Source organism: Eretmochelys imbricata, chromosome 20 (genome assembly GCF_965152235.1).
Source record: "Eretmochelys imbricata isolate rEreImb1 chromosome 20, rEreImb1.hap1, whole genome shotgun sequence".
In the NCBI taxonomy this organism is placed as follows: Eukaryota; Metazoa; Chordata; order Testudines; family Cheloniidae; genus Eretmochelys; species Eretmochelys imbricata.
In genome coordinates, this window is record NC_135591.1 from 5328334 (window position 1) to 5341964 (window position 13631).

At 60.4% G+C, this 13631-nt stretch overlaps 1 protein-coding gene across 1 annotated transcript; it reads right to left on the reverse strand.

Annotated features, from left to right (window-relative positions):
* Positions 1–1149: 1149 nt before the first annotated feature.
* Positions 1150–11609, reverse strand: LOC144277860 (nuclear receptor subfamily 1 group D member 2-like). The gene is made up of 7 exons (XM_077838895.1): positions 11156–11609; positions 10489–10577; positions 10075–10219; positions 5494–5990; positions 4268–4453; positions 2351–2561; positions 1150–1702 (listed from the first exon to the last, which is right to left on the reverse strand). The coding sequence occupies exons 1-7, from the start codon at positions 11607–11609 to the stop codon at positions 1506–1508; spliced, it is 1779 nt and encodes a 592-aa protein (XP_077695021.1). The 3' UTR covers positions 1150–1505.
* Between the last annotated feature and the right edge of the window lie 2022 nt (positions 11610–13631).

The following is a 13631-nucleotide window of genomic DNA, read 5'->3' on the forward strand; positions in this document are numbered from 1 at the left end:
CCCTGCAGATGTTCTGAGCTCGGCAAAGAACCAAACACAAGCTATAAAGTGCTCCCTTCTGGTGTGCTAATTCCCTCTCCCCGCGGATCTTCAGGATCTGATACGTATCGAAATGCAAAGCTGGGGAGCTTTGGCCCCACTTCTGGTCCCCAGACTTGTCTCCATCTTATAACAGTCTAACGTGCCACCTCCACAAAAACAGAGCCAGGCTCTTGTGCAGTGGGGGAGCTATCTAGTGGCTGGGGTGGGGAGAATGAGATTCAGGACGTTTGGGTTGTAATTGTGGCTCTGGGAGGGGAGTGGGGTCTACTGGTTAGACCATGGGGGTGGGGAACAGGAGCCAGTCTTCCTGGCTCGGGGACGGGGTCCAGTGGTTAGAGTAGATGCGGTGAGAGGCAGGACTCCCGAGTTCTGTTCCAGGCTCGGAGGGGAATCGTGGGAAGCCTGGCAGGGAGGGCTGTACGAAGCGCACTGCCCCGGACAGAGGAAAGAAGCAGAAGGGTTTCATTAACCTCCTCCTCACCAGGGCTGACTTAATCCCATCTCTTCTGGAATAGCCAAGGTGGAGAGACACCCCCAGGTTCCAGTGGGGGAGGAGTGGCGATTAAACCCTTTCTCCTACTTCAGTCACCTGCTTGCACTCAAGATCTGCCTCCTTCAACCTCTCCCATCTGAGAGACAGCACCCCCCACACAACCAGCACATCCCACACCTGTCCAGCCAAGCCATCACGCGTCAGCCTCTTCCGAAAACTCCCTGGAAGCCCTGACGGCGTGAGACGTGTTTAAAAAATACCAGCCAGGAAAACACACAGCACAGGACGGGGGTGGGGGAGAGAACTGCCCCTGCCCCTCCCTGGCCGATGGAAATGGACCGGACAAGTGCTCCTACCATCCCTGACGAAAAGGCTCCTTAGATATCGTTTTCTGATCCAGTCTATCCTATACCGTCCACAGAGCACAGCTCCACAAGCCACCCATAGGAGAGGGCTGGTACGAATGGAAGGTGGAGGCGGAGAGGAATGAGCTAAAACAGCATGCACCCTAAGAAGGAACTAGATCTTCAAATGAAACTTGAGTGGGGTGAGCTGTCCCCCCCCGCCCCCCCGAGATCTACCGATACGCAGTATGTACAACATATCCAGGCTCTTTATATATAGACTAGAACCTCAACACAATACAGAGCGAGAGTTCTATACACATATATACACTGTGTCTGTGTTGGTGCGGTCAGTTCGGACGCATGTTCTCTACGCTCTCCAGGCCTTGCTGTGCGGCACAGAGCGCCGTGCGGGAAGTGTGCTCTCTCCTCCTGAACCCGATCACCCCGGGTTGGGGGATGTGCGCTGGCAGAGCCCGGCTTTGACAGGCCACGTGCTGCCCTGCAACGCCAGAGCCCTCCTTCCTCGTCTTCGAAAGAGCTAAATGCAGCCCGAGGTGCTGGGTCCGGTGACTGTTCTTGATCCTTCTCCCCCTAGGCTCGGAGGGTGGGCGTCTCCGGTGGGCTTAAGGATCGATCCGGAAGGCCAGGAGCTTCTCCGAGTGCTGGTTGTTGAGGGTCCGCAGGTCGGGAAGGCGCAGGAGGAGTTTGGGGAAGAGGGTGGAATCGTCGGGATGCTTCTTCGTCACCAGAGTCCGCAGGGCCCGGATGAGGGTCTCCTGAAGAATTTCCACGGCATCCACATCTGAGATGCCAGAGCGATCTATGAACCAGATGAGTCATGACATTAATACCCAACCTGCTTCAAAAAAAAGCAACTGGTCCCCGCTGCAGGGGAATCTCCCTCCATGATAGCGGTATAGGGTGTTTGACACACGCAACAGCTCACAAACTGCGAGGAGAGGCTTCCTAATGCTGAGATCTCAGCCTGGGGAAGAGTGTTCTGCGGGAAGGGATGGGACGTTTAAAACCAGGCTGGACAAAGTGGTGCCCAGTTAGGTCTTTTCCCGCCTCTAACACCCACCGGCGGCGACCCTTCTGTCGAAACACTAGGAGAAGGCTTCCCTGGAAAGCTTTAGCCCAGGGAGCTGCCACAGTCAGTCCTGTTCAGTGGGGGGTCTGGAAGGTCCCAGGCGGGTTCAGCTCCATGTACAACAGCATGCTGCATGCACTGGGGGTGCGATCCCTGAGGGACATGGGGGACTCCCGCTCCATCATTGTCCTTGCCCCCAGGGCCAAGCATAGAGAACAGGCAGCAGGGCTTTTAGCAGTGGGCCAGCCTGCATAGTGCAGAACACCTGGCCCGATACACCCAGGGATGGGCTTTGCAGGGGGATTGTAGCTGACGTCACCCGTGTGGCTCTGCAGAGAGAGAGCCGGCATCAGAGATCCCCCCAGGGCGCGCACCCACCTGCTGAAACAAGGACGACAGCCATGAAGAGCGCCATCTCCTGGGCGTCCAGCCCGAGGGAGCCGAGCTTCTCGCTGAATTCGAACATGGCGTCCAGCAGGCAGCCCATGCCCATAGAGCGCAGGCTGCAGAGCGAGTAGGTCTCGCCGCTCAGGAACGTCACCACCTTCTCCTTGGGGTTGAAGAGGGAGGAGAACCGCACCATCAGCACCTGCGGGAGGGGAGGAGAAGGTCAGAGCTGAGCCTGCAGGGGGCGCTCTGACACAAGCACCACGGTTGGGGGCATCCAGATAATGTCCCCCGTGAGTGACCAGACAGTGTACAGGGTTTAGGAATCTGGGGGTGCCAAGGGTCCTCAGATGAGTTACATAATTATAAGTCTGGGTTGCCTGTGATAGCAGGGGACTGGACTCATTGACCCAGGAAGCCTTTCCCGTCCTATATTCCTATGACCTGGTCTCTTAGCTCAGGCAATGATAATCAGAATAGTACCTAGCCCTGGCCTAGAACTTGTCATCAGTAGCTCTCAAAGCAGGTCAGTATCATTATCCCTATCTTACAGATGGGGAAACTGAGGCACAGAGAGGGGAAACAGCCTGTCCTAAGCCCCAGTTCAGTGCTCTAGCCACTAGGTCTTTAGATGCAGGTAATGGATTCGATCCCCGACCCTGCCCTGGAGTAACTTCCTCCCTCTCGGGCTTCCCAGTGGGAGTCGAGGGTGCTGTACAAGCTGCCTGGGTGGAAAATTGAATAGCCCTGGCAGCTCTGAGGCTTGGGATGAGGGTGCTCCATGGTAGTAGGGTGGGTTTAGTGCCTGGGACATGGACATGGGTGGATGAACCTTCTCTACAGGTGCTGCCAGGCTACGGAAGTTTGGAGACACATGTCCTGGGTTTGATCCCCACAGACGAACTCACGAAGGGAACTCTGGAACCACTAGGACAGCAGTTTATCCCCCACCTGTTGTTTCCCACATAAAACACAATATAACAGAATCTGTGCCCAGCATGTCATGGCCACATAGACAGCAGGGGCAGAACCCAGCTGAATCCTCCTGCTGCAAAAGCCCTGAGCTAGAGGAGAATCTCCCATGGCAGTTAGCCATATGGGGGCTATGACACACAGGTCAGTAGTTCTGATTCCAGACAGTAGGGGGCGCACAGGAAAAAAAAGAGGCCTTGCTCCCTCCAGCAGAGAGGGACACACACATAGATTCCAAGGCCAGAAGGGATCATTGTGATCATCTAATCTGACCTCCTGGATAATCCAGGCCAGAGAATTTTCCCCAAATAATTCCTAGGGCAGATCTTTTAGAGAAACATCCAGTCTTGATTTTAAAATTGCCAGTGATGGAGAATCTACCATGATCTTTGGGAAATTGTTCCAATGGTTAAATTACTCCCACCGTTAAAAATTTACCCCTGATTTCCAGCCTAAACTTGTCTATAGCTTCAACTTCCAGCCATTGGCCGGTGTCAGACCTTTCTCTGCTAGACCGAAGCGCCCGCTACAAAATATTTGCTCCCCATGTCGGGACTTATTGACTGTAAAAGTTGTGCTGATAGTTAATTACACTCACATAAAAATCTGTGCTTTATTTCAAGTCATAATTTGTCTAGTTTAGGTCACAGTTTCTGGGTAACTGAGCCTGTGTTCCTCCTCCGGGGTCCCTCCTGGGCACCCACTTTCTGGTTCCCAGACATCACCAATCTTGGGGGGACCTGTGGTTCTCTCCCTGTGATGGGGTTTTATAGCCACCCAGCTCCCTGTGATATCCCCAGCAAGTCAGTGTGTCAGCTCAGGGTGAAGGGAAAAGACCAGACCCGACCCCGCAGGGGTCAAAGCTACAGGTGTAACCCGAGGCCACGCTCCGGGCAGGAGGGGCCCAGATTCAGGCTGGTGGGGCACCTGACTGACCTGGAAGGTGCCTGCTTTGAGGAGCATGACCTGGTCCTGTTGGCAGAGCGACTGGAAGCCTGGGATGCTCTTGGCGAACTCCACCACCTCCTTGACAGCAGGCGTGAAGCACTGGGAGAACTCCTCCCACACCTGCTGGCTGCTCTTGCTGTTGCTGCAGTATGGGCTGGCGTTCAAAGGGCATGCCTGGGTGGGGAGAGCAAGGCAGGTCAGCAATGCAGGGAGGGACAAGAGGAGCACCAGCCTCCTAACTTGGGCAGGGTGGGCCTGGATTGGGACCCCAGAATGGAAACACATTGAAAACTTTGGGGATGGGGGAATCAGATCCAGATGGGGGGGGGCTCAGAGCCAGATTTGGGGGGAGCTGGAGAATCAGATCCAGATTTGGAGGAACAGGAGGAACGAGATCCAGATTTCGAAGGCGGTCCACATTTGTGGGGCTCAGTGACTCTGGATTGAGGCTGGCAAGGATCTGGCATCTCAGATTGTTGCGGGGGTGGGGGAGGAGTCTCCCCAAAGGAGATTGTATTTGAGCCCGAGGGGCAACACATGGGGTTGCAGAGACAGACCCGCCCTGGAATGCAGCCCAGAGCGCATGAGGGTGCAGCAGCATCGCTGCTGCCCAGCAGGGGGAGCCAACTCTTAAGAACCAAGTTGCTTCTTGGTGTCAATCCAGCTGCAGATCTGGGGCTCTGGGGCCCAACCCAGAGGGGTGCAGAGCGCCCTTCATTCCCACTGGGAACCCGAAGGGGGAGGAAGTTACTATGGGGCAGGGAGGGGTGGAGGGATTTGAATACAATCAGATGGCAACAGTTTAGGAATTAGAGAGAGTCAGGACTCCTGGGTTCTATTCCTGACTCTGGGAGGGGAGGGGGTCTAATGGTTAGAGTGGAGGGGTGGGTCTGGGAGTCAGGACTCCTGGGTTGTATTCCTGGTCCTTTGTTTGGTGGGGTAGGGTCTAGTGGTTAGAGCGGGGGTGGGGGGAGCTGGGTTTCAGGACTCTGGTTCTATTCCCAGCTCTGGGAAGGGAGTGGGGTCTAATAGTTAGGGCGGGGTTCTCATCCCAACTCTGACTCGGCTGAGTAAGCTTGGGCCAGTCACTCCCCGTCTCTAGGCGTCAATTTCCCCTCTGGACACCCAGCTGAGCCAGTCCTGCTTCCCCCCAGGGGCGAGCCCGTGCCCTCCCTCCTAACCCCTGCCATCGGGGGTCGTGCCTGGCTACTTACAATGCCTCTGCTGGTGGCCGAGCGCCAGGGGCATGCCCTCTCGGAGTAGCCATACTCGAAAGAGGGGTAGTGCCCAGCGTTGGCCAGGTACCCAGCCTGCTGGGCCTGGTAGATGTCGTTGCCGAAGCGGCGGGGCCCGTTGTCCACATAGCCGGGGGCCTCCTGGGGGCAGGCGCCGTAGCCGGAGAGGGGCAGGTGGGCTGAGTCGTACTGCCCGTAGGCATCGCCGTTGTTGAGCTGTTGGTCAGTGTAGCTGAGCGAGGGGTAGGGCTCAGCCCGCTTGCCCAGCCGGTCCTGCCCGCTGACAAAGATGTCATGATAGGCCCGCGAGATGGCGCCAATGGCCTCCTCCTCCTGGGCATCGGGGCTGGGGGGCGCCTCCCCCTCGGGCCCCAGCCCCACGTCCATGGGGGCCTCGTTCAGGCTGTTCATGTAGCTCTGCATCTCGTCCATCAGGCGCTGCTTCTCCCGCTTGGGGATGCGCCCGAAGCGCACAGCTGCAGGGGTGAGGGAGGAAGGAGAGAGGGCGTGAGCTGGGCAGGCACTAGGGGTGCACTCGTGAGCACCCCCCACTGGGGGTAGAGAGCAATGGGGAGGGAGCGAGCCAGCAGCACTGGGTGGAGAGCCCCCTCCCCCAGGGCCAGGCAGTAGGAGGTGGTGCTAGGGGCTTGTCACCCCCCACAGTTCCCTTCGTGGGGCATGCAGCAGGGCCCCAGTCACGGCAGGTAGTAACAGTAATGTCCTGTTCTACATGGTTGCACTTGGCTTCTGTGCTCCACCCCAGAGCACGCTGCATCGCAGAGCTGCCTCCCACGATGCAGCTGTTTCTCTTCCCTCTGGAGGTCTGTGTGTCGAGACTGACACAGCTCGCTTTGCACCCCACACCCCCTACAAAATCCCCCGCATGTGCCCCTCCCCCACCACTGGCTGATATCTCCCCCCTCCCCGCAGTGGCACCTTTGCCTATCCCCCTTCCTCTGCCCAGATCACCCCCTGCCTGGCACATCTCTGCTCCACTTCTCTCCGTAATGAGGTCAGTGAGTCAGGAGCAGCACCAAGGCCCATGGGAGACGCACAGAGGGGCTGGGGCAATCTACTGCTATAGGACCGTCTAGCACCTCTGCTGAGGTGTGGGATTCACCTCTAGAGCCTCTTGAGGCAGAGATGGGGGCGCGGGGGGAGTATGAGATTTTATCAAGGCTCCTTGAGACAGACAGACCGAGTGGCTCCCTCTGCTCCTGCCCGCCGGTCTCACCACTCAGGGGGTTCCCCCAAGTCCCGACCTGAGGCCAGACATAAGCTGATGTAAATCAGGAGAGACTCATTACAGTCAATATGGCTGCGTGGGTGTCAGATCAGATCTTTGGCAGGCAGCTACAGAGCCCAGAGTTCTATTCCTGGTTGGAGGACTGGAGTGGGGGGATGGTTAGAGCAGGGGAGGCTGGGAGTCAGGACTCCTGGGTTCTATCCCTAGCTCTGGGAGGGGAGTGGGACTAGAAGGTTAGAGCAGGGAAGTCAGGACTCCTGGGTTCTATTCCCACCCTTGGCGAGTGATGTCTAATTAGAGCAGGGGAAAGAGGAGCCAGGACTCCTGGATTGTATTCCCCGCCCCAAGAAGTGAGGATTTAGTGTTTGTGGGTGGGGAAAGAGAAGGGATCCAGGACTCCTGCATTCTCATACCAACTCCAATTTGCTATGCAAGACGCTTGCTCTGTGCCTCAGTTTCCCCATCTGTTAAGTTGGGGAAAGTGATACTGCTCCACTTTGCAAAGTGCTCGGAGACCTCTAGCTGATGATAACAAGTATCTTCCTTATCCCCAGCCCCCACTTTCCCCCAATTTCTCCTTCCTTGCTCCGCTGAGGCCCGACAGCGGAATAACTCTGACCCAACAAGAGACTTTCCCGGGAGTGAATTTCCAGCCCTGCCCGTGCTGGGTGGGGATGGGGTGGATCACAGGGGTGGAAGGAACAGGGGAAGGGGAGGAGTAGCCCCAGGGATTCCCCCCTCCCCACACTGCGCCCCTGGCGGGTGTAGGACAGAGGGGCCCAATCCTGCATGGAAACATGGCAACGAAAGCAGGATCGGACCCCAGTGCTGCAGCCTCAGGCGAGGGGACATGTGTGGGAGGTGAACGAGCCCCGTGTTGGGCAGGGCAGAGAGCCTGGTTCTCACGCCCACCTGGGGCTTGGTGGGGAGCAGCGTGCGGGGGAGATTAGGGGGGAAAGTCTGGAGGCTGATGCCTGCTCTGGGAGCTGCTGCCATAGCCTGAGCTGGAGCGGGGGCTGCACATGGCAGCCGTGACCTAGAAACCTTCTTTCCCGCACACAGGATCCCGCTGCCCCCGCAAAGCCCCAGATGGGCCTGGAACTGGCAGGGCTAGTGGTGGGGAGAGCGCCCTGGGATTCCCTCCCCACCCCCTTCCCTCCCTTCCCCAGCCCTCCCCCCGTCCTTCTCCCATACCCTCACCTCCCTGTCCCTGACTCTTTCCTCCCCCACTCTATACCACATTTCTCCCTATTCCCCCACCAGTCCCTGCCCCTCTCTGCAGTCCCCCCCCCCCCTTGTTAACACAGCAGCTGTGAGCCTGGATAATGTCCGTGGGCCTTTCCTGCCCTACACCCCCTGGCAGCTGGGGTTTTGGGGAGCTCTTGAGGCTGCTGCTCAGTCTTGGGGTTTAGTTCCTGATTCCCCCCACCTGCCTGTGAGGATCAGGCCCAAGGGAGGCGAGATCCCCGGGCTGTTTGCTCACCCTTAGGCTCTGCTTTGCCTTTGTGTGCCCCTCTGCCCTGCACTCTGGACCAGTGAGCAAGCTTTACCTGGCACAATACGCCAAGTGACAGGCGGGACCCAGGAGCCTGGCCCCTGCTGCCCCCAGCCCCTGACTAGTGGTTGGACAGGTGCGCAGGACTCATGCATTTGGGTGTTGATGGTGCTGAGATCCAGGGAGCTGGTTCTCACACTTTCCTGATCCAAACCAGCAGAGAGCCAGAACCATCGGGGAGGAGAGGAGGGAAGCCGGGGGAGCCAAGAGTCCCAGTGAAGAGGTCCAGGTTGGGAACCTCTGGTCATAGTCCCAGTCCACTTCCCTGGTTCTGATTCTGGTCCCAGTCCCGACCCATCTCCACAGCTCAAGTTCGAGCCCTAATCCCGGTCCGGCCCATCTCTGCAGTTCTGGTGCTAATCCAAGCCCACCTCCATGGATCTGGGTGTGGTCCCAACCCCAATCCTGATCCTTCTCCATCGTTCTGGTGCTGATCCAAGCACACTTCCATGGATCTGGGTCTGGTCTTGGCCCATCTCTTGGTCTCTCCACCACCCCTTCACACCACACCCCTCCTCCCGGCCATTCTTAGCACGCTAATGCTGAGGAGCCATTTCAAAGTCTAACAAATACATCATGAGCGGATGGGAGAAGCTCGAGCCATTAATCACAGCCTGGCCCTGGCATCCCCCCACACCACTGCCCCCACCCCCTTGCTCAGAGCCATAAATCAGCCCCCAGCACAGAGCTCCCATTTATCAGCTGGGGCAGCTGCTGACTGGCCAGAGCAGCAGGGAGGCAGCTATGGCTGCCTCAGGGGGAGGTGGGGTCCCGGCCGCAGGGGGGCAGTGCCCTGGCCTTTCGCCTCAAGCCACCTCCTCCATCCCCTGCTAGATTCCTTTGCGGGTCTCCTGGGGAAAGGGCGGTTTGACGGCATATCAGAAACAGTCAGCACAATTCAGAGAGTCTGCACAAGAGAGAACCAGGGCCAGGATAAAAGGGCGGGGGACTGCAGGTTGGGATTGAGGGGCACTGGCAGAGGGGATGTGGGGGGGAGCCCAGGGCTGGGACCGCAGGTGGGGCTGCGGGTCGGGAGGGAAGGGGCACTGGCAGAGGGGATGTGGAGGGGAGCCCAGGGCTGGGACCGCAGGTGGGGCTGCGTGTCGGGATTGACGGGCACTGGCAGAGGGGATGTGGGGGGGAGCCCAGGGCTGGGATCACAGGTGGGGCTGCGCGTCGGGAGTGACGGGCACTGGCAGAGGGGATGTGGGGGGGAGCCCAGGGCTGGGACCGCAGGTGGGGCTGCGGGTCGGGAGGGAGGGGCACTGGCAGAGGGGATGTGGGGGGGAGCCCAGGGCTGGGACCGCAGGTGGGGCTGCGGGTCGGGAGGGAAGGGGCACTGGCAGAGGGGATGTGGAGGGGAGCCCAGGGCTGGGACCGCAGGTGGGGCTGCGGGTCGGGAGGGAAGGGGCACTGGCAGAGGGGATGTGGGGGGGAGCCCAGGGCTGGGACCGCAGGTGGGGCTGCGGGTCGGGAGGGAAGGGGCACTGGCAGAGGGGATGTGGAGGGGAGCCCAGGGCTGGGACCGCAGGTGGGGCTGCGGGTCGGGAGGGAGGGGCACTGGCAGAGGGGATGTGGGGGGGAGTCCAGGGCTGGGACCGCAGGTGGGGCTGCGGGTCGGGAGGGAGGGGCACTGGCAGAGGGGATGTGGGGGGGAGCCCAGGGCTGGGACCGCAGGTGGGGTAGACTCTCGGGCAGGGTAAGCGGGGCGGGGGCCCGGGGGCGGGGCGGGGGCCGGGGGCGGGCCCCCTGCGCTCACCGTCGCGGGACATGCCCACGGCCAGGCACTTCTTGAAGCGGCAGTGCTGGCAGCGGTTGCGGTTCATGCGCATGATCATGCAGTTCTCGTTCTTCACGCACATCTTGTAGTTGATGTTCTGCTGGATGCTGCGGCGGAAGAAGCCCTGGAGGGGGCCAGCGGGGAGAGGGGTCAGCGCCAGGCACACCCCGCCCCTCTGTGCCCCCCCGCCCCGCCCCGCCCCGCCCCTCAGGCTCGGGGTGGGGGGGTGCTGGCAACGAGCTCCCCTCTGAGCCGGGTCGCCCGGGGAGACGGCGCCACGGTGAGGCCCCGGCTTGCAAGGAGGCGCCGCGCGTCCCCTTGGCCCCGCCCCGCCCCCGAAGCCCCGCCCCTGGCCCCGCCCCCGAAGCCCCGCCCCTGGCCCCGCCTCCTCACCTTGCAGCCCTCGCAGGCGTGGACGCCGTAGTGGAAGCCGGAGGCGATGTCCCCGCACACCTTGCACAGTAGCACCATCCCGCCCGTCTCTGCAAGGGGGAGGGGGAGGGGTGAGCATCACACTCCTTCGGTCCCCTCCTGCCCACCCCACTGCAGCCTCCCCGACGGAGAGGGAGGGGCCTACCGATGGGCGCTCCACCCCCTCCCTCCAACCATCGGCCCAGCCCCAGGGTCTCACCTGCCTCCCTCAGACCCATCCCCCTTCGCACTGCTGCCCAGTCACTAACTAGCCTCTCGGAGATGCCCCTGTTTCCAGCCAGACTAGGTTGCCAGCCCTACAGGACTGGGGACCCCCCAAAGAGGGGGTGCATGGTCCCAGCTGTGTGTCAATTTGGCCCCTTGTGGCTTCATGTGAGAGTACCCTACCCCCCAGTATTCCTGCTGCTTTGGATGGTCTAGTGGTTGGAGCAGGGGGGGCTGGGCGTCAGGACTCCTGGGTTCTATCCACAGTTCTGGGAGAGGAGTGGTGTCTAGTGGTTAGAGCAGAGGGCCAGGGCATCAGGACTCCTGGATTCTACTGCTGAGTTGCTGTCCCGTCCCCTCTCTGTGCCTCAGTTTCCCCAGCTGGAGAAGGGGGATGATGACAGAGCGCACCCTGGTCACTTACTAGAGAAGGTGCCGGTCACGCCGTTCTGCTTGGCTGTGGCAACTCTGCTCTGTGTGGGGGGCGACTGGCCCTTGCTGGGGTACCTGACCCCCTCCGGGAACTGGAAGGCCACCTTAGGCGAGGATGGCGAGCTGGAACCCTGCGGCTTGATGGCCCCGATCTCAGTCAGCGTCAGCTCCTCCAGCGATGAGGGCAGGGAGTGCTGCGGGGAGGGCACCAGGTAGCCGCTGGGTGGGCTGCCCGGGGTGGGGCTGGAGCCGGCTGTGGAGCCCACGTAGAGGATCACGCTGCCTGGGGGAGAGAGAGCAGTGCGGGGGAGGTCAGATGGGGATCTTGGCTTGAGTCCTGCTGCAGAAAACAGCAGGAAGCAACAGCCGGGATAGAGGGTACTCAGGATCTGCAGCCTCCAGTAGGGGCAGGGGAACTGCATCGGGGGACGCAGGCCGGCATCCATCCCCCAGGGCTCAGGCCTGCCAGGGTTTAATCTTGGAGGGCACACAGGTGTTTTCCTGTCTGGCTAGTGTAATGGGAGAGGGGGGAAAAAGAACAGGGGGCAGGGCAAATGAAACAGGAGGATGAAAAATGAAAGACATGGAGACACAGGGCAGGGAGAAATCTGTGCAACTGACGAACTCCATCACCTCCGAACCCCTGCACAGACTCAGGGTCCCTTCGCTTCCCTTGGCAACAGACAGCTGGAGGGGACGGGACCAGGGAGCAGCTACAGCCCACCTGGCTGGGAGATGGGGAGATCAGAGCCCCCCCTGGAGCTCGCCCAGTGTCTCACGTGGAGCTGCAGCGTGTGGGGGCGGGGGGAGGAGGAACACAGTGTCCGCCTGCGTACACCAACTCACACACACGTACACACAGTCGCCGGGCAGCCCTGAGATGAGGCTGCGGGGAATGTGGGGCAGTGAGGCACGTGCTGCAGAAAGTAGGGCAAAGAAACAGATGACAAAATGCAAACCCGGCTCATCCCGCTGGGAGCCGGCCCAGGGGTCCGAGGGTACAGCAGGGGTCGTGCCAAGATTCCCAGGGACGCTGGCGTATGGAGCGGCCCGGGGCGGGGGGGGTGGGGGTGTGGGGACGCCAGCTGCCTCGATTCCATCTCTCTGCAGGCCCAGTTCTGAGCGAGAGCTTTGAGCCAAATCCAGGTCGGACACTCAGCCCCCGTCCATGCCCCTCAGTCCCCACCTGTACTGGCAGAGGGAGCGTGGGGGGAGCCCTCCTGCCATCCCAGTTCTGCCTTTTGCATTAGCAGAGGCCCCTCCGCCCTCAGTCACAGCAAACTGCCTGAAGATTGTGTGGAGGGAGCCCACGGAGGCGTAGAGGAGACCTCGCCCCCTTGTGCACGTGGGCACCCACACGCACGCATGTTCCTGGTGACCTATATCAGGAAAATAGCTGCTCTTGACTCGAAGATCTCAGCGGGAACCGGTTCCCCCACAGTGGGAACCGTCACACATTCCTTTAAACCCGCCCGCACCCAAAATAAGCGCTCCCCGCCCCTCCCGGTATTTTCTGGGGTTGTGCCTGTGATTTTAAGAAGGCCCCGATCCGGTCTTTTAACCTGGCAGGTGCTGCCTGGACTCAACCCCCGGCAGCCCAAATTCCAGCTCAGAGCAAATATTTACAGCCGAGCCCTGCCTGCTCCCTGAAAATGGTGGGGTGAAACTCAGAGAGGCCCTTTGCTGCAGCAGCGGGTTGCCAGGCGGGATGGGAAGAGGCGCCAGGCTGGGGGATTTGCCCCTTTCGTGCCACCTGCTCCATTCGGCCTGGGGGCAGAGAGAGATCAGGCTGCCGTCGGGCTCTGCTCTCACCATGCCCCCGGGGAGTGGCGTGCCCTGGCGCCCAGGTAACACAGCCACAGCGCCTGAAGAATACGTTCATAACAGCCACATGGGCCAGCCGCTTTCTCTCCCCCCGCTCAGCCTGCCAGTGCCCACCACTCCACAGCAAGACTCCAGCCCAGCTACTTTCGGCAGGGCAGAAAAGTGCAGGCAGCCTGTCAATAGTTCTCTCCTACCTGACACTCACAGCGCCCCCTGCTGGGAGGGGCTGGGACTGGTGTCCCCAGGAGCGCCTCGACCCCGGCCAGCGCTCCTGCCCCGCTCCCTACAGCGCCCCCTGCTGGGAGGGGCTGGGACTGGAGTAGCCCAGTGCAATTTTTAAACGCCCCCGCCCTTCCTCATGTATAGTTGATTAAAATCCAAGCTGGCAGCAGAAATGAGAGGATTGACACCCCTCTCTCTAGCTAACAGAGAGACGGACAGACAGATGATGCCGGGGATGTGGGGTCAGGGGTAGGAGTGAGCACAACAGGAGGGAGGCAGAAGGGGTCAGGACAGGGGGACAGGAAGCAGAAGGGGGCACAATCAGGGCAGGGCATAGATGGTACAATGGGGGCAGAGGGAGCACAACCGGGGCAGGGGGTTGGGAGAGAGCACACCGGGGGGCAGGCGGCAGAAGGAAGGGG